General features: G+C 41.1%; 2 protein-coding genes across 3 annotated transcripts in view; one reads left to right on the forward strand and one right to left on the reverse strand.

The window, feature by feature from the left end:
• RMND1 (required for meiotic nuclear division 1 homolog) overlaps positions 1-7,668 on the reverse strand; it is a 39,506-nt gene extending 31,838 nt beyond the window's left edge. The window contains exons 1-2 of one of the 2 annotated variants that reach the window (XM_090279983.1): positions 7,525-7,668; positions 1,116-1,630 (exon numbers count right to left, since the gene is read on the reverse strand). In XM_090279983.1, coding sequence (XP_090136109.1) covers positions 1,116-1,616 — 501 coding nt within the window. In that variant the 5' untranslated portion in view covers positions 1,617-1,630; positions 7,525-7,668. Of the gene's footprint in view, positions 1-1,115; positions 1,631-7,303; positions 7,498-7,524 lie in introns of those variants that run through there. The other variant, XM_090279984.1, reaches the window with a different exon arrangement.
• Positions 7,669-7,788: 120 nt separating this feature from the next.
• On the forward strand, positions 7,789-20,516 carry DCPH1 (damage control phosphatase 1). The gene is made up of 5 exons (XM_090279986.1): positions 7,789-8,085; positions 10,323-10,428; positions 10,996-11,240; positions 15,779-15,944; positions 18,856-20,516. The coding sequence occupies exons 1-5, from the start codon at positions 8,045-8,047 to the stop codon at positions 19,621-19,623; spliced, it is 1,326 nt and encodes a 441-aa protein (XP_090136112.1). The 5' UTR covers positions 7,789-8,044; the 3' UTR covers positions 19,624-20,516.
• The last annotated feature ends 576 nt before the right edge of the window (positions 20,517-21,092 follow it).

The following is a 21,092-nucleotide window of genomic DNA, read 5'->3' on the forward strand; positions in this document are numbered from 1 at the left end:
GATATGTACCTGAGTGTGCTTCTGTTTTTCAAGAATGTTTGATAATATAAACGGTAGTGAATCAGGAAAAAAAAAAAAAAAAAAAAAAAAAAAGAAAAAACCAGGAGCTGGCAGGAAGAAATGGCGAGAGCAGTACTCACGCCACTCCCATCCTTTACATCCTGGGTTCAGAGCAACCATGCAAGAATTTAAACAAAACTAGAATCCAAAACAAAAAATCATTAATTGACGCCTAACTTCATAAACCAAAGATGAATAATGATGGTTTGCACATCTTTTCAAAGGAAGTAAAAACACACAACAAAATTAAACATGCTTAGGGTCTACTCAGAATCGATGTTTTCAGACAGACATGCTAACCTGTTTTCTGACAGACTGAGCAGCCCTGATCAAGTTTTAAATATTCTACATTCCTATTTTTTAATGTCGAGGAATAAAAATCCCTTTGCCTCTTTTCCATCCTTTCCAAATAAACACTTACTTATTCAGGCACAGTTCTAGGTATTGTGCCACACAGGAAAGTTAACAAAGGGCTTGATCCTCACCCTAATATCAATCATTTAGAGGGGAAAGGTGATTGATTACCTCTGAGAAATTTCCATATACCTTTTAAAAGTGAATGAAAATACCCTCTTCAGCCTTCAAAGAATAAGACAGCAAACACCTGCCCATGCCATGCAGTCACCACGGACCAATGAATGCTTACCTGTCTGCTCAGCTACTAAAAAAATTATTTCCAATTTAACAAAGAATTCCTACAGTTTGATTCTTTTTCAAATGGGTGGTTTTTTATAGTACTGTTCCTGGACTGAATTTAATACTCATCTCCTCTTTCAAAGTTTCCTTAGGCCAATAACTAACCCTTCCACAAACTATATTTTTACATTTAACTGCGTATATTTTGTCTTTTACACGTATCACTAATTCTTAAATTAAGATTTTGATTCCCTCTGGATAAACCCAGTTTTATTATTTGGCTTCGAAGATCTGGATGAAAAAACTGCTCAGCTGGTCGCTAATTCTCTGAGGCTCGCAGTAAGGCTGTGGCAATCTGTGGCTTAAGAGTGGATGGTTACCAGGAGAGAAGCCACCCCCCCCCCCCCCCCCAGTTTTACCTCGTTCACAGAGAGAACTGGGAGGTTGGTCCTGGACGGCTGCCTGGTCCTCGATGCTTTTAGTGGTCTCTTGATGTGCGGAAAGTCTTGTTTAGAATTAACCGTTTCTGCTGATGCAGATGAGTAATGCCTCTCTAGTACTTTTATAAACCACTTAAGACCTAAGAGATTTGGTTTGTGAGTCACTTTCCGGTGAGTCCCCGACTCTCTGGTTGGAAGGTGCACTTGGACATCTTGCCAATATGCAGTGTTTAATGCAGAGAATATGTCTGCATTCGATACGTTCTGGTTCATTTCCAGAATCTGGGACTTATTCAAACCACCAGCTGCTGTATCAGGAAAGAGAAAATCCAAGTTCTGACTTCTTATTAGGATGCTGCATGATGCACTCTCAAATTCCGTAAGTGGTTTTCCTGTTTGATGAGCAACTCTTCGGCACCGACGGGCTTTCGATAAAATACTATGAGATCCGGCCAGGGCACTGAGAAGTCTGGCTGACATGACCACATCCCAAGCTAAAAGAAAAAGAATTCAAAGATCAGGTTTTAAAAAAACTTTCAAGCAATACCTAATAAAGGGCGAGGGTAAAAGGGGAACATCTGTAAAAATGTCAACAATAAAAATAAAGTTAAAAAGTACATATTTTTCTAGGTAATAGGCGTATCTCTGTAAAAATATCTGCAAAACAAATACATCTTAACCTAAGTCTTGCAAAAAATGAAAGAGAACACAAAAAAACCACCCAGATTAAATAATAAATACAAGTATTTCTGCCACTTTTCCTTTGGTCTTCTTTCTGGAAGATTAGAAGATTATAAAGCTTATGACATGACAAGGATCTTAATAAAGAAATAGTGATGAAAACTCTTTGTTTACTTCATTAGCGTATCTATTTTTAAAAATCTCTACTTATGAATTCCTTTATTCAAAATGTATTCAGCCTTCACGATGAGATAACAGTGAGCTAGGGCCAGGTATGCTTCCATGAAAGGACAGGGTCCCTGCCTTCGTGGTGCCAATGGTCTCCTGGAGGAGACTGGAATTTTTTTTCTGTTCTTCCTTTCTTTTAAAAAGATCTTATTTATTTATTTTTAGAGAGAGGGGAAGGAAGGGAGAGAGGGAGAGGGATGTCAATGCTTGGTTGCTTCTCGCATGCCCGCAGCTGGGGACCTGGTCCACAACCCAGGCATGTGCCCTGAGAATCGAACCAGCAACCCTTTGGTTCGCAGGTTGGTGCTCAGTCCACTGAGCCACACCAGCCGGGGCATCAACTGCTCACTGTAACTTGGTGGAAAAGGCCCTTACGGAAGACCTATATATGAAGTATTGAAGAAACACACAAGGAGCTTACCCAATTCTACAAAGAAGAGTCAGGTAAGGCTCTTAGGAAGATTTAAGCTGCTACTTGAAGTAGAAGGTGCTTTCCAGGCTGGGGGTGGGCATGGCAGTTGGGGTACCAGACATCAGACAGACAGACACACACACACACACACACACACACACCACACACTCCAGACAAAGGAAACAGACTATATACATATATAAGTAATTTCTCCCTTATTCATAGTATAAAATATTTGTTCTTTAAAAGTAAGCCTGTGGTAGACAATTAATAATAATTCTTTAAAAAAAAATAACACATTAGTTGCTGGAGATTCAGGTATGAATCAATGGTCCCAGAATGCACAGTCTAGACTAGTGCAATAAGCACTAAAGCAGAGGGATATATAATACAAACTGCTGCTGGGCCCGGGGAAGGGAGCCTCTGGGGTCAAAGGTGGTAGGACAAAATCAGAGATGACATTTGAACTGGGTCTCGATAGGGCAGAGGGATCAGCAAATCAAACGCCCAAGGTACACAGTTTTGTTTACTGACAAACAAGTGCCAATGTCAGGGGAGGCCTAAGAGATCAGGACTGAAAAGGAGCCCGTGGCCAGATCATAAGCATCCTAAAGACTTTCTGTAGGTAGGGGAAGCCAGAGCTTTCAGATGTGAGACTCACGTGGTCAAAGGTATGTCTGAAAAACATCCTTGGGAATAACGTAGAAGAGGAAAGGAGAGAGGCTAAAAGACATCACTCACCGAGAACTTTCTACCCACCAAGTGCTCTGATTCACCTTGCAATTATCCTAGAAGGCGTTTTACAGGTCAGGAAACTGAGGCTTAGAGAGACTTGATGGTCAGAAGTCAGCAAGCTGCAGAATAGTAATTAAAACATAGGCTTTTCCAATTCCTTGTAACCACGGGGCACCACTCCACCTTCCTTTAGAAGGAAGAGGACAAGGATGAGTCACCGTGCTACTTAGGAGGCTGCTTTCAAAATATCTTGACAAGGTGGAACTCTGTTTTAGTCTGTCCAATGAGCTATTACGGTTCACCTTTAATTAGTGCTATTCCCTGCCAACTGAACCAGTGGATTTTGAAGAATAGGCTTATTAAAAATTTTTAGAAATTTGTATACACAGGCCTGGATTCTTCCATTCTCTTCTAGGAAACTCTTACCTCCAAACCCTAAAGATACCTTTCCGTGGAGATTACCTGAAGCACCAGGACAGAGGAAGTAAAGGCTCCAGGACAAACAAGAAGTGTGTTTTCTCTCTCTCTCTGCTGAGAAAGACAGAGGTGTAGCATTTAAGGTGCCAACACACAGAAATACTCCGGCTTTGTTAAATCCTAGACCCTACCTCAGGCTCACACGCTCTGAGCTGTACAGTAGCCACTCGGCACAAGTGGCCACTGAGCACTTGAAATGTGGCTCAATAAGATAAGAAAAAATTTCTCTCGTATGTTGTATTTGATACAGGGTGGGGCAAAAGTAGGTTTACAGTTGTTAGTAGGTGAAACGGATTATTCCTGTATTGTTTAATTATTGTTATTTTCCATAGGAACTGTAAACCTACTTTTGCCTCACCCAGCACTTGATACAAACAGTAAACTATCTCAATAATTTTTATATTACTTGTTGAAATAACATTTTTAGATCTATTGGGATACATAAAATAAATTAAAATTAATTTCAACCATTTAGTTTTACTTTTAAAGCTTCTCGAAAACTTGTTCCATGTGTGGCTTGCACTGTGGGGAACCGCTCCTTGTGGTTTCGGGGATTGTAGCCCAAGCTGTGAGCCAGGCATCCCCCACCACACACACCACCCCGGGAGGTCTTTACGTCTCAGCAGAAAACTGAAAGGCTGTGTGGCAGACAGGAGCAAAGGCCACTGAGAGCATTCCCATGGGAACTGGATTTAAAGAATGCATATTATGCTTTAGAGCTTGCTCCGCTTTTCTTATCCCTTAGTTAACTATAAACAATCTGTAGCTAAAAATGCATGAAGCTTTGCATCTGACGTCAGCATGGCGTCGGGATGTTTAGCAGACCCTGACACAGACTGGCCACTGTGTTCTCTATGTTGATATCTGTAATCAGTAACTGTCAACTGTAACCCAAGGGTCTGAAAGCTTACTGATGATTCATAAGTCTTGACTTTGTATCTCCTGAATCCCCTCCTCAAAAAAACGCATGGGGAATGGAGATCTTGTGCTTTTCTCCACTAGAGGGAATAGCTACCTCCAATTCCCCCCCGACAAAATGCAGTGTCCTGGATAAATCTGTTCCACCGTAGTCCTGAAACCATGACAGAGAAGATTCCAACCGAGCCGGGCATTGGAGGCAGCTCAGCCGCATTGCACTGCACTTCCCCTGGACAGCGCTGCTCCAGACCCCGCCAATGCCAACGCCACCATCTCAGATTCTCAATTTCAAGCATCTCCTCCCCAAACACTACCTCCGCTCTTTCCCACTCACTTCCTCTCTATGACCCAATTCCAGCCATTTTTCACTCCAAACAGGACCTACAATTCGATGATCCAACTACGTACTTTTTCCATCATCCCTCATTCTCCACTTCCCTTCTTCCACACCCAGTTTCTATTTCACGGTCTGCCCCTATAATCTCTCTCTCCCCCACACCTCAAACCCCTGGCACCCCTCTCTCTGCCACATACCCACATGATATAACCTTAATCTGAATTAAGTATAATTCACCTAATTTGTGCCTGGACTCCTGCAGCTGAACACAGCTGGAGAGCAACCAACTGTGCGTGCCATCTGGGCTTCCTTTAAAATCATGACCCCTCACTTTAGCTGGGCCTTTCATGCCGTTCAATGATCTTAACTGTGTGTCCTTACTATGTTCTCCTCACACCTTCAAGGTCCCCTCTTCCCTTTGCACTGTCAGTAATGACCTTGCTTCCTGTCTGGCTGACAAAACAGAGAACTTCCTGCCTGCCTATTGCTTCTGTGCCCAAAGACTTTGTCATCCCTTCTGCGGCTCTATCTAGAGCCAGGTCCTTCATCTGCACACCGAATCTTAACCCTTCCTGCCCACAAAAGGAATGATTACGCTCTCCCCCCTCCCTCTTTCTTCCATGCCATTTATTTTCTCTTTACTGGCACACTCCTGTTAACACGCAACCATGCTTTAATTTCTCCCATCTTATAAAAACAACTCTCCCCTGACTCCATCGTCCCTTCCATACAATATACCTTTTCTCCTAGTTCCCTTCCTTTTAGAGGATTTTTATTTGCTATCTCCAACTCCTCATCTCTGATTCTTCTCAAGCCCACTCCGATCAGGCTTTCATTCCTACTACTTCAGCAAAACCCACTTGCCAAGGCCTCCAATAACCTCCATATTCCTAAGCCCAACGGTCAGTTCTCGGTGTTTGTCTTCCCTGCCTTAACAGCGACATCTGATACAGTTGATCATCCCACCCTCCTGGAAGCACCTTCTCCTCTTGGCCACTTACCTACCACACTGGTAGCACCTTTGGTCTCTTGCTAGTTACTCAACCCCTCAAAAACAGAATGAGCCAAGGGTCATTATTTGGGCCACTTCTCTATTCTCAGATCTTGGTGACCTCACCCAGTCTCAAACATACCATGACCACACGGTGATGTTTCTCTCCCTCTCTTTCTCCTTTCCCCTCTCTCTAAAATAAATAAATAAATAAACAAACAAATAAATAAAATATTTAAAAAAAAACAACATGCTCAAAAGTCAGTCAGCTTCTGAAATCCTCCTACAGATCCTGTTCTTCCCAGTGTCCCCATTCATGAAATAGCAATCCCATTGCATCTTTGCTAAAGCCCAAAACCTGGAGTCCGCCTTGGCTCTTCCGTTCATTCTCCACACCCAATCTATCAGCAAACCACCTGGCGTTATTCCAACTGATTCTTACCATCAACCCTGGTCCAGGTTGCCATCTTTCCCAAAGATTACTGTAATGGCCCCCTAACTTATCCTCCCTGCTTCTGTGCTTGGCCTCCCACAGATTCTTCTCAACACCGCAACCGACGTGATCCTTTGAAAACTTAAGTCAGATCACAACTTTCTCTTGTACAAAATTGGACAGTGGCCTCATGCTTCACTCGAGATAAAAGCCAAAGAGCTGAAAATAGCTTGTGTGGCCGGGCATTCTCTGGCTCTTTATCTCTCTAACGTCTCCTACAGCTCTTTCCCTTGCTCACTTTGCGCCAGTCACTCTGGCCTCGGGATCTTTGCATTCATTGTTCCATACGCTCTTCTCCCATTGAGCCTTGGCTCACACGTCCCTACCCAGTGAGGTCTTCCCCAAGCAGCTCATTTAAAATGCACAATCGGCACCCACTCTCTATCTTCCCCCCCTTTATATTTCTCCATTGCATTTAACACCACTTGCATACCTAGTACTTTTAATCTGTTAATTCATCTAACGACATGTGAACTGAGTTCCTATCACGCGGTAGACATTGTCCTACTTGCTGAAAACACAGAATAGACGGAAGTCCCTATCTTTTGAGCCTTACATGGCACCGGGGTGACCGACAATAAACATGGTAAATCAGCACGATATATAGTCAATAGTGACAATGCTAGACGGGAAACAGAAGAGGAAGGGGTCATTTGTCTCTCTCCTTTTTAAGCTTCTGAAGATCGAGGTTTGTCTTTGGTTCATGCTGTGTCTCCTGTGATCACAGTGTCCAGCACACAACAGGTATTCAACTCCCACTTTTACGTATGAAATACAAAGCGTCTATTCAGTTCTCGGGCGCATCTTCTACTAAGAAAACAGTATCAACCTGGGCCCAGTGGCGCTCATCTTTGGGAACATACCTTTCAATTCTTTAAGCTCGAAGTTATATTACCTTTGCAGTTACCTTTATACACTGGCTCAATGCCGTTTCGTGTTTGTGGATTGCGTGCTTTGAACTCCCAGCTAAGTCGACCGAAGATCACTGCTAGAGGCAGGGGACCATGGCGGTCCCGGTGAAACCTGTGACGCGAGAGGTTCAGGGCGGGCAGGAGCAAAGAAGGGGGACCACTGTGCAGGGCCACACAAACTGCGAGGATAAGGCAGCGCACTAACCTCTCCGCTGGAAGAGAAGAGGGGCGCACCGAAGGCGCAAGCCTCTGCAGCCTGGCTGCGCAGACAAGGCAGACCTTCCCCAAAGCCGCTGAACTGCAGCCCTGGGACCTTTCCCGGCGCCCGGCACTGCGCAGGCGCACAGAATCTGGGCCCCGCGGGGCACGCGCTGCCCTGTCCACGTGACCGCCTGGCCACGTGACCCGCACCGCCGTGACCTTTTCCGCTCCCGAGGCTCTGGGGCCTCCCGGTTGCTGCGGGCTTCCGCCTCCCGCCCGCCTTCCTGATTCCGCTTCTTGTGCCGCCCTTCGCTGTCCCCGCCTTCGTCCCCGGAAGATCTCCTCGTCCTCTAGCTGGCCATTGTTTGTCTCTCCCAAGGGCACCCAATAAAGTTCCTTCATTCAAAAGCGCTTTTTTAAAACACCGGTCCCTGCCTTTCGCAGCTCCTCCTCCGCGGCCGCACCGCGCCTCTCTTCCTGCGGCGGGGGAGACCCAGGCGTTGGCTCGGGGAACGCGGAAGGTGATGGCGGGGCGTCCGGCGTCTCTCTCTGGACAGGACGTAGGGTTTGTGTCGCTTTCTTCGCTCAGTCCCTCGGCTCCTTTACCTCCTCCCCACTTTTGCGTAAACCTGGGCCTCGCGGGGAAGCTGCGGGGAACCCGCTGGGAAACCGCGGCGGTCGGGACGGCGCCCGCTCGCCGCCGGCTGCGAGTTCCATCCTGCGGGAGGGCTCCGCTTCCCGGCGGCCGCTCGGTGTCGCCGACTCGCGCGCAGGCGGGGGCGACGCAGGCCCGAAATCTGAGTGTCCCGGCGGCGGCCACCCGCCCCGCTCCAGGCTCGGATCGGCATTGCAGCATCTTCCCTGCGGTGGTGTCGTGGCCTCTTCCCGTACACGGGCACGGAGTTGGACCCCGGACTGAAATCCTCCAGTTACCGCACCTCTCCCTGCCGTGGTCATTCAAGCGATTATTAGGTTTATATTAATTTGTACTGGATGGTTCACTTGTCTTTAAAGTAGTTTGATACAGTTTTTTTTTTTTTTTTTTTAACTCCTGCTTGACTCCCTTGAGAGTTTATTATGCGCTTCCTGCCTCCTTCCTGGGTATTGCAGAGCGTGGCTCGAGCAATGTGGTGTTTTTCTATTGCCGATCAGATTAATTCATAATCCCACTATTTAAAAAATGCATTTTGCTTTTTAGACATCGTGTTGGAGCACCGTAAAAAAAATCCATTTGTATGAATTGAATGGCCACATTTATATTTGAGATAATGTCCTTACTCCAAGAAAGTGACTTTACCAGGAGTAGATCGAGGCCTGAGAGGTACCAGTGGCCCAAAATTTAAGCCGGCACTCAGGTTGTGCAGATCTAGGGAGTGTTTGCTTGAAGGTTGAGCCCTGGGCTCACCTTGTGTCCTGGCCTGGGTGGGACCTTGCCCCGGAGTACAGGCCTTTGAGGAAATGTAGTAGCTGTGAAGATAGCAATACACGCTTTCCAATGAAGTACAGTCTTCCCAGGTCTGTCACTTCTTTTTGTATCAGCTGCCTTGGAAAATTGAAATGTCAGTCCACTTAATATTCCTACTCTTCCTCCAGGGAATTACTAGTGACGTTTAAAAGATAAATTTTGAGCACCGTGGTTAAATTCTGATCACAGTAGTAATTCACATATTAAAACCTAATCACTGTTCAGGTTACTCAAATACCACAAAAATAAAGTGTGTTGTGATTTTTTATTTTTGCTATTTTATGATTTTATAGCTGTCATTTGAGGAAACCTTGAAACACTCAGAGTATAACCCAATATTTTTTAAAAACCAGTAAGATATTTGAGGTTTTATAAGTGTGATGATCCCAAGTTAAAGTTAGAATAGGTGATTGGGCAGAGGTATTCTCAAAGTTATTGTGTCAACTTCCTGTGTTTTTACTTTGTCTCTGATGATCTGAAGATATAAATGAATTGATCAGCCAAGTTTTGTGCTCTCTAAAAACTGCACAGAATTTTACCACTTACTGAGGTCTACTTTTTCTGAATCTTATGTATTTTCTTAAAAAACTAATTACATTTAAAATGATAATCTGTACATCTTGGTTTTTGTATGTCTAAAATCAGGACTATTATTAATTTTTTAATGAGAATATACTCAAATTTTTCCTTATCTAGCTTTCTTTGATACTTCTAGAAAAATCACGTTTTTTGGTTGGGAGTGTGAGCTGGTATGGTAACATGCCTTAATTTTGTTTAGGGACAAAACAGGATGGAAGAAGTCATTGTGCAGGTAGAGAAGGGAGCAGGAAAAGCCTTTGGTAATTAAAATTGTCTAAGAGAAAAAAAGAAAAAAGCAGGTTCATATCTTTCTTTATGTTTAAATAGAGTCTTCCAGGCTCTTTTACCACCACCGCCTCATTCATTTTTCTAAGTAGGTGATGTCACTTAGTAATTGACCTGGAAGGAGAGCCTATTTGATTTTTAGGGTAATTCTTTTTCTGTCCTATTCACCTCGTTAAACTAGTTTCTGATTAAGGGAAATAAAGGGAATGGAACGGGAATGGTAAGAATGATTTAACAAACTCCAGGGGAGAGTCTGAGATTAGAGGCACAAAGGCTGCTTGGTTTGGATGACAAATCAGTGGAATTTTCAGATTTTCCTATGTCTTAATATAGTAGACAATGTTGGTTTTCCTTACAATGGCTGTGTGAAAAGGAACTTTAATTTAAATGACCTGATTCAGAAACTGAAAGATGCCCCATCTTCTGGTATTAACACTACTAAGTAATACATTATGTTTGTGACTCTCTTCTAGATCGTTTGCATATCTTACAATTAAAGACAGAATACCACAGATCTTAACCAAGGCTATTGATACATTGCATCGACATAAAAGTGAATTTTTTGAGAAACATGGAGAGGTATGAAATTATTTGAATTTTAATTATTTTTTTAACTCTTTCAACAGAAACATAGTAAGCAGTTTCCGCTCTTTGATAATGGTCATTTCACTTATAGATAATGAAAGGACTTGTGTTCATAAGATGAGACTTAAAAAAGGCAGAATAGATAAGCAGGATAGTGTTGATATATCTGGGTGTTCGCTGGTTCAATTCCTGGTCAGGGCACATACCTGGGTTGTGGTTCGGTTGCTGTTCGGGGTGCGTATGATAGACAACCAACCTTTCAATGTTTCTTTCGCACATGATGGTTTCTCCTCTTTCTCCCTCCCTTCCCCAATCTTTAAAAATAAATAAATAAAATCTTTAAAAAGATTGTAAATGTAAATGTGTATAATAGTTTGTGAAGTTGTAAAACGTTCCGTAGTTTGGTAATATAGTTAGTGTTTTCTTCTTAAGTGTAGGTCCATAAAAATGTGTTACCTTAGAGGAATTATTTGTTTATGTACTTATATATAAATTTATTTATATATAGGTTATTCATATATTCTTTTAAAGTATCTAAATATTTCTTCCATATTTCTGCAGAAAGGCATGGAAGCTGAAAAGAAAGCTATTTCTCTTCTTTCTAAATTACGGAATGAATTACAAACAGATAAGCCAATCATCCCATTGGCTGAGAAGTTTGCTGATACTGACACATGGAATCAGTACCTAGAATATCAACAGAGTCTTTTAAATGAAAGTGACGGGAAACCAAGGTGGTTCCACTCACCGTGGCTGTTTGTAGAATGCTACATGTATCGCAGAATTCATGAAGCTGTTATCCAGAGGTAAGTGTATCATCACCAAATAAATGTTTAGAGAATTCATGATTTTTCTGAAATTATAAAATGATAAGTTAAAAAATAAAAACCAGTGGAAACCTGAATTTAGTTCAGCAGATACTAATGACACTACTGGAAATCCTGTAGATGTTACGACAGTACCAGAATAGGCATAAGATTGAATATGTGAATGGAGTAGGAACTAATTAAAAATTCTTTTAAAGAATTATTTTTCTTCTAAAGTAAAATAAATTGTACTTATTGAGGAAAAAATTTTAATTTGAAATAATTATTTAAAAATCATGAGACAAAGTAAGCATATGCTTTGTTTATAAAAATAAATATGTCAGTTTGGTATAAGTAATCAACAGGATAGTGAGTCACTGCATTGTTTTATGCACTGTCTTAATCTCGAGCCTTGTTTTGTTTATTTTTAAATTGATTTTACAGATAGAGGAAAGGAGAGAAAGAAAAAAAAATAATTTGTTTTTTTTGTTCCATTTATTTATACATTCATTGATTAAAATCTTGAATGAACCCTGACAGGGATGGAACCTACAACCTTGGCAAATTGGGAGGATGCTCTGACTCACTGAGCTACCTGGCGAGTCCCTGGTTGTTGTATTTTAATGGCTAGATTAGAAAAAGACTAAAAGTTAAATGCTCTTAATTACTTTTTATAAACTTGCCTATACTACTAATTTAACTTTTCCTAAGAAATTCTATACAGAACTGATTTACAGAACACAAGAAAATGGGATGTGGATCATTCTTTTAACTTACAGGTTACAAAAATACAGATTTGCTGAATGAGAGGAATCTTTTGGTATCTGTTTCTAAACATAGCATAGGATAATTTAAAGCAATCAGTCAAATCAGCTGTAAAAGTAAAATTAAAAATTAATTTTGGGAAACATGCATACATTTGAGAATTCATTAGCTTTTTCTGTCATAATCTTTATAAATTATAATTTGTCATTTTTGCTAAGTAAGTATTTTTGAGACTTATGTTCTAAAAGCAAAACATACTATATATTAAAAATCTAGCCCACTGCCTGGCACACAGAAGGCATCCAAGCAAAAGACTATAGCTAACATAGAGGCTGTCACACATTGAATACCACCTACCTTCTAGTTACTTGGCAGTTCAGTGAACTGTAGGTGTTATTACGGTTTCCATTTTATAGTTGAGGAAACTGAGGCTTAAGGAGGTTGATAACTTGCCCACGATTCCATGACTAGTAAATGGTAGGGCCAGTATTTAAGCGTGGTCCGTATAAATTAGATGAGAGCCCTCATCAAACTTTTCCAAGTAGTACATTTGGATGTATGTCATGAACAAGGGTTAGTCTGAAATTCTGGGTGAGAGTTTTATAATTTTAAAACATTTGTATTAGCCAAAGATGCTTCAGGTTGAAAGACTGGGTAACGGAGTTTGGTTTAGTGGAGTGTGGACGTTGGAGGGGCAAAATGAATGCCGTTTCTGAGTTTTATTTTAGAGGTGAATCAGGTTCAGAGAATTAAAAAAATCTAGGGCATATAACCCAGTTGGGGGGGGGATTTTTTTTTAACATACAGAATTTGAAATCACTATATTAAAAAAAAAATACTGATAATTTAATTTTTTGATGGTGGGGCCTGGGCATCAGTCTTTCTTTCCACACCTCAGAGATTCTGCACAGCCTGGGTTGGTTCTGCTGGACAGGAACAGCCTGTTGAAAGGGGTGGAGGCGAAGTTTAGCTCTGAGTTTCAGGAATGAGAATACATATTAGCTGTGGGTGTGGAACTGTCTCCCGCTGATCCCCGTGGTAGGTACCTGCAACTCTGGGGCCTGTGTGGCAGCGTCCGAGGACTGGATTGCAGGTCAGCGAGCACTGGGGTCGTTCGCAGATGTCCGGGTTGTCGGGGTTCTTGGCGGAGGAATTCCTGTCCGGGCAGCTCCGAAGTGACCAGAGAAGGGTTTTTTTTGGTCTGTTTTTTTTTTTTTTAACTTTTGTAGGATCCCAAAGCATACGTTAGCTTTAAGACATGTTCATGTTGATTTTGTCCCTGGTACTGAGACATACTTCTGATTTACTTTGTCAAGATGTATGTTGTAGTTCTTACTATAGTTTAATAGTTGAATAGTCTGTGACTAAATTAAGATTCAAAGATCTAGCCATATGTGAAATTTAAATAAGTAAATATCCTTCAGGTACTGAAAAATGAAAGTACAGAGAAAAGAACAGACTTTTTAAGCTTTTATTAAAGTGTAATATACATACATAACAGTTCCACATATCTCAAATGTTCAACAGATTTGACCAGAACATGCCTGTGTCCCTAGTGCCCAGGTCAAGAGGCAGACCCTTACTAGGACCCCAGGAAATGCCCCCCTTGGATCTCCTTCCAGTCACTACCATCATGGGCCCTCAAGGATAACCAGCCACTACCCTGATCTGTGTTAGTTTGCCTGTTTTTAAATATCATTTAAGTGAAATTACATGGAGTGTAGTTTTGTTTCTGATTTCTCTCATTCTGCATTATGTTGGTGAGATTCATCTATTGATATAGTTGGCATTTAATTGTAAATCATTTGTTTTCACTGCTGTATAGTATTGCAGTCTGTGTGTATATCACACTGTTTACCTATACCATCGTTGATGAGTATTTGAGTAGTTTCCAGTTTGGGGTCATCATGAAGAGTGCTGCTGTAAACATTCAAACACATGTTTTGGTGAACATATGTGTGTGTTTACTTCTGCAGGGCAGGTACCTGGGAGTGAACCACTGGGTTGTAATGTATGCACATACGCAGCTTTAGGAGATTCTAAAATAGCAAACATTTTGAAATCAGAGATCAGAAACATGAGCTTACTCTCTTAAATACAAGAAATAAAGCTCATTCTTAATATGAGGTGTGACTTTAACGAATGGTTTGTTAATAAAACACTGGAACAAAGGTTGGCAAACTTTTTCAGTAAAGGGCCAGATAGTAAATGCTTTAGGCTGTAGGGCCACATGGTCTTTGTTGAAGCTACTTAGCTCTGTCACTGCAGTGCCAAAGCAGCCCTCCCATGTCACACAGATGAATGAGAATGGCTGTGTTCCAGTGACACTTATCTGCGGACACTGAAATTACGATTTCATGTGTCACAGAATATTCTCCTGATTGTTTCCAGCCATTCAAAAATGTGAAGCCATTCTGAGCTCACAGGTCACACAGAATGGGCGGTGGGCCAGGTTGGGTCTGCAGGCTGTCTCTGCTCACCGCCAACATTGAACCCATGTATCCCACTAACTTTTGTCCTTTTAAGTCACCTTGAGAGACTGATTGATTTCAGCAATGCTGCCATTGCTAAAAACGCCTTTTAATTCTTTGGAACTTCTTTCAGAGCCAGTGTACAAGCCTCATAAGGAACGTTAGTCTCATTTTTTAGTTACTCCTTACTTTGGACCAAAAATGTTTTATTCCATTTGATTACCACACCTCATTCTATCGAAATTGCTCTGAGTGACCTTTGGCTGTTTCCAAAAAGAAATTAACTGTGAAGGATGAAGACACACTATCACTGACAGGACGTTTAATGATGTGCCACAGGTTCTGAAGAAAATTCCAAAAGCGGAATTCCCAAAGTGCTTTGAGCAATGGCAGCATCCCGGATAAGGGTGCACCCCCGGGTGGCTGGCTGGAAGGAGGCAGCAATCATTTGGATGTATGCATTCTGGTACGTTTTTGTCTTTTAATCCATCCCGTTACTCGGTCCTGCTGTTTTTACCCTAAGGTGGATGGCCCCTGGAGAGAAGTAGCTAATTTAGAAGATTATATAGTCTGAATGTCTTTCATAATTGATTCTGAAAAGGCTATCCTGTTAGTATTTATGCCTTCTTAGTTAGGTTTTTCTAAGGCTAGTATTAATATTATTTGATCTTTCACTGGCCAGCAGGAAGATGTAGCCATGGCACATGCATCACCATTGGTGAGACTCAACTTGGGAGGACAAGTTACCAAAAATAAATAGAACATCTACATATAAATGATCAAAATTGGTCATTTTAGTAAAATTATACATTAGTATTATCTGATTTATCTTAAGTAGTCATGTCCCATAATGCTTCTATGTTTGACTCACTGATGACTATATTATATTCAAATATTCTGTTTATAGCCATATGTTACTTGGGAACCTGTCACATTGAACACCCCCAAAAAATGTTTGTTGAACTTCAGGAATTGTCTTGAAATTTTACTTCTCTTTCTCCTCTTGCCCTGGAAATCCTGCTTGGTAAATAATTATGAATATGGTCATAGTTATTTAATACTTACAGCAAGATTTGATTAGGGAACTTTTGACCATTAATTAGAAGGAGTTTGGGGGATTTTGGGTACTTTGATGATTTTTGTGTAACATAACTTGATCTATGTTATATCTAGTGCCTGTTACCAGTAATTTTTGAGACTGAATGTTATTTTCTTTCCTTTAAAGAATTGCAATTACTGAAATGTGTGAAGAAAAGATAGAGTTATATAAATGTTTCATTTATGTTTTTCTCTTAACTTTAGTCCACCAATCCATGACTTTGATGTGTTTAAAGAATCGAAAGAGCAAAACTTCTTTGAGTCACAGGACTCTGTCATGGCTTTATGTACTCACCTGCAGGAGTTGATGAAAACTGTAGAAGACCTAGGTGAAAATCAGCTGAAAAACGAGTTTTTTAAGCTTCTTCAGGTAATTGTGATAATTAATCTCCTGAGTATATTTGTTTATTAAAACAGTTAAAAAACAGACTGGTACACATTTAATGGCAAAGCATGTATATACATTGTCATTTTAGTCATAATTGACCATTTATCAGTTTAGTAATAGTATTATTCAAGAGATGAAAATCCATTTAGTCTCTGAAAATGGGTCTTGAAATATCTTCTACTCCAGCTGGAGGTAATTTTAGTGGCTTTGCAGCTTCTGTCATTCTTGAGAGAATGCTTCCCAGTTGTCTGCTCAGCCTGGCCTGACCTGAGTTTGAATGCTGGCTTTGTCTCTTATTTGCAAGTTACTCAGTTCCTGAGTGTTGGTTTCCTCGTCCTGGTACACGAGGCTGGTCTTGCACACCTCATAATTTGGCGTGAGGAACTAGATTCATTCAGGTGGGTGTCGCACAGTCTGGAAGACAGAGTGTGCTGTCGTTGTCATCAGGTGGAAACTGCTATGTAATGTGGCTTTATTACAGTTTTTCATTTGTCTTGTATACAATTAGATTTAAATTCTCATTCAAAACATCCTTACATTTATGTTACTAGATTTGGAACTGTTTGAAAATGTTGTAGTTCTACACAGTAGTCCCCTGGCCCTCACGTCCTAGGAAAAGTTAGAAATGTTTTCAGAAAGAGGTGCTAGAAAATGTTTTGAAGAGCAGTACAGCAGGGAAGGGGGCCGTGTTAAATAGGGCTGCCAGGGACGGGCCTGCTGGGACGCAACTTGGGGAAGGACCTGAAACAGGTGGAGAAGGTCCGCAGCGTATCTGCGGGGAGCACTCCCCCCGAGGGGCTGGGGAGGGGGCACTGCCAGGTATGTGAGAACCAGAAGGGGATTCTGCAGGAAATGAGGCAGGTTAAGTGGAGGGGCTGGCAGGGCCACGGAAGTCCAGGTAAGCAAAGGGAAGGCCTCGGGTTTGATTCCTAAAATGAAATGGAGAGCTGTTAGGGGTTTTGGATCAGGAGTCACATTAAATGACTTATTTCAAGGATTACTTCCGAGAACAGACGGCAGGGGCTCGGGGTAAAAACTGGGAGATCTGTTATTAAATGACTCACGTGAGCGGTGATTGGATCAAGTTGGTAGCATAAGAGGTGTTCAGTATCACAAGATGCCGGGTATTCTCTGGCAGCAGAGGCTCCGGAATGTGCTGGCAGGCCATGGGAAGTGACAGAGTCCTGCTGAAAGGTGTAGGGTGGCAGAGTGAGCCGAGTGATTAGAGGAAAAGGCTGATTGTGAGTCTGGAAAAAAAAGTGTCAGGGAGTCGCTAACTAATAAGCCTAGCTATCCTCTCTCCCTCTGAACGATCCTTGATGCTTGGCTTAGGAGTGAAAAGAAAGAAAAGCAGCATGTTACTCTTTACCTGTAACAGCCCGTTCTTTCCTAGTCTTTGAATGTGTCCTTTGCCTCATAAGGAAAATTGTGAGGAGGAGGAGGAGTACCCATCTGGTTTCTGTCATCTGCTTTGGCCAGCTACTACCCCAAATTGCCACTCAGCTCCCCAGTAAAGGAGGCCAGAGTTCCTCCCGCGTTGCTCATGATCACCAGCGGGTCAGCTTCCTGCGAGGAGCTCCAGATTGTGTTAGTTTGCAGGAATATTGATCTATTTTTCAAAGCCATGGAACCCCAGCCCTGTCCACATAGACATTTCTGTGTCTGCTCCGGCCAGCACCACTCTCGATGCCAGGCGTGTGACGGGGAGAGACGCAGACGAGTCCTCGCCGTCCTAGCACTTGTGGTCTTGAGGGCCCAGATCAGAACTACAGACTGGAAGGGGGTGTGAAGGACATATGCCGGCGGCTGGCAGAGACCCTGACCGCAGCTGGGGAGGGCCACCATCTGCACCACCTCCGTTTCCTCATCAGGCTTGGACTCGTGCTTAAAATGCATATATAATATGAATAAATAAATATATATGTGTACACGTTCATTTCATCTTTTAAAAACGATATTCTTGGTTAGAAAATGCATTTTCCTCTTATGTTGAATCTCAAAGGAGCGGAGTCTCTTGGCTAATACTTAGTGAGTAGTCTGTTTTAGCTGATATTTATTGAGTGCTTCCCTATGCCAGCTATTGGGTACATTACTTATACCCATTATGTTTGTTCTCACAACAACTATTATTACCTCATTTTTCAGTTGCATAACCTGAACCTTAGAGATCATATGTAATTTACTAATGGTTGTTAATTGGAAGTGCTAAGATTTGAACCCAGGACTGTCTGATTCCAGAGCCTGCACTCTTAAACATGTAATTTTAGTGACAGCTTAAAAACAAGGGGGGAGGGGGGATGTTATATGTTGTTTCTACAAAATAAGCTTGAATAGTTCCAATTTAAAGTTGAATAATAGATTATTAGAGGTAGAAGGGTTTTTAGACTACACATCACCTTGTCCAATTTCTTTATTTTACAGGTGAGAGAACTGAATCCCAGAGAGATTGGGTTTACTAAAAGAAATTGAGCAGTTTTGGGGGGAGGAGGGGCTAGGAGAAAAAAGGGCGCTTTTATTTTTTTCTTGCACTGAACTATGAAGTAAACTTTGTAGCTTCTTTTTATAGCATCTGATCATGTTCTCATGTCTGCAAGATGCAAAAACTTTTATTCTGATTAAATGATTTGGGTCATTAAAATCATTCAAACCAGTTTTTGAAAGTTCACTACATGTTGACCAATTAAAAGTTTCATTGTTTTACCTTTCTATACAACATCACATAAACATCGTCTTTACATTATTAGACAAAGTAGATTTGATAGATATTTTATATAGAGTTTTATAGAAATGAATTTATGAATATTTTTAGCCAGCTTCCCCCCCACATTCCACATATTAGTTTTTGTCAGTTATTTAAAAGAAGGGTAAATATTTTGCACTTTTTCTTTTTCAGATTTCACTGTGGGGAAATAAGTGTGATCTGTCTCTCTCAGGCGGGGAAACCAGTTCTCAGAAGACCAATATAATAAATTCTTTGGAAGACCTGAAGCCTTTCATTTTAGTGGATGATACAGAACGTATTTGGTCACTACTTAGCAACTGCAAGAAAACGAGAGAAAAAGTATCTATCATTAGAGTGGATATTGTTCTGGATAATTCTGGGTTTGAACTTGTTACAGATTTAGTATTAGCTGATTTCTTGTTGTCTTCTAAACTGGCTAGCGAGGTCCATTTTTATGGGAAAATGATACCGTGGTTTGTTTCTGATACTACCATACATGATTTTAACTGGTTAATCGAACAAGTAAAACATTCTAGTCATAAGTGGGTGTCCAAGTGTGGCGTTGACTGGGAAAACCATATTAAAATGGGCAGATGGGTTTACCACGATCACATATTTTGGACGCTGCCTCATGAATTCTGTGCGATGTCTCAGGTTGCTCCTGACTTATATGCTGAACTACAAAAGGCACATTTAATTTTATTCAAGGGTGACTTGAATTATAGGAAGCTGACAGGTGACAGAAAATGGGAGTTTACGGTTCCATTCCATCAGGCTTTGAACGGCTTCCATCCTGCCCCTCTCTGCAGCATACGAACATTAAAAGCTGAAATCCAGGTTGGTCTGCACCCTGGGCAAGGTGAACAGCTCACCGCTTCTGAGCCCAGCTGGCTGACCACTGGGAAATACGGAGTATTTCAGTTTGATGGCCCACTTTGACTTGGTTTAGGAACTCTTGAGTTGTATAGAAAAAGCCGACAGGCAGTTTTCATCCTCAGAAAAGCAGTGCGTGAATTTAGTCACTTGACTGCCTTGCATTAGCTCTGGGAAGCTTGGCTTCTCGGCGCTCAGTTACATACACTCTGTATGCTTTTTCCTCTGAACACTGTGCCCCTTACATTGGGGACAGATGGATTAAGCTAGTTACAGATATTTACATTGATTTCACGTTAAATGCATATTTTCAAGTGGTTTTCATTAGCTTATTTTTAATTGGCCAGAAAGCATAATATAAGTGAATAAGTTAACTTTTTAAAGTATTATGCTGCATGGTTTTTATTTAACTTGATTTTGGGCTCTGGAAGTAAGGGCGCTGTGAAAATCTACATCTTAAATACGCTTTGTAAAGAGAGACATTTCTTACAACTGTGATATTTGAGTACGTGAAAGTAAAAATTACCTCATAAGTGAATTGTACTTTTGTCCTTAAATTTTATTTCATTTCAATAGCCTGTTTTATTTGCCTGCATTTGGATTTTGATTGGTATTTGGAATGGTTGGTAGGAAACACAAAATGGAGTGGAATGAAAGACTTGGTATTTGAAAAAATTTAATACCTTTTATGTTCTTATGATATCTGAAATGAGCTGAAGTAGATTATTTTAACACTTAAGTGTTTTAAATGAATAGATCTTTAGAGAGAAAAGAACTTGTATGTTGAATTTAGAGTACTCCCAATGAGTTGATTCATTTTTTATATTCTTACACATTTATTGGTGATTGCCAGATCTTAAAGACAGTGTCTTTCAGGTCCGTTTGTTTTGAAACTGAAATTGGAAATAAACCTGGAAATGTTTTCTTGCACTAGAATAATAAAATGAATTATACTGAGTCATATTGGTTTTATTTTCCAGTGGGGGAAAGTCAAGAAGGGAAGACTTAGGTAAGGTGTATATAATGAAGCAACTCGTGTATTACAGGAGTTGCCAAAGCAGTTCTTAAATTATCTCACGTAAACATATTTTTGATGAAATGTTTATATAAAGCTGCATGTTTTAAATTTACTCTTGTAATCACTAAGTTACGTAAATACTGAACATATTGGAATTAGTTTAAATTTTTTAAAAATTTATTTATTTTTAGGGAGAGGGGAAGGGAGGAAGAAAGAGGGAGAGAAACATCACTGTGAGAGAGAAACATCGATCGGTTGCCTCTTGCATATGCCTCAACTGTGTACTGAACCCTCAACCTAGACATATGCCTTGACTGGGAATTGAACCAGCAACCTTTTGCTTTGCAGTACGATGCCCAACCAACTGAGCCACAGCAGTCAGGGCACGTATTAGAATTATGTGTAGGCACTTGACCTAAGTTAGAACACAATTGTATATTGGTAGGGACTGCATGGCCACGGTGTGCGCTATAGTGTAATATATTAACATTTTCCAAAACTGGATGTTTTTCCTATT

Source organism: Furipterus horrens, unplaced genomic scaffold (genome assembly GCF_987537825.1).
Source record: "Furipterus horrens unplaced genomic scaffold, mFurHor1.1.pri manual_scaffold_6, whole genome shotgun sequence".
NCBI classification, from domain to species: Eukaryota; Metazoa; Chordata; class Mammalia; order Chiroptera; family Furipteridae; genus Furipterus; species Furipterus horrens.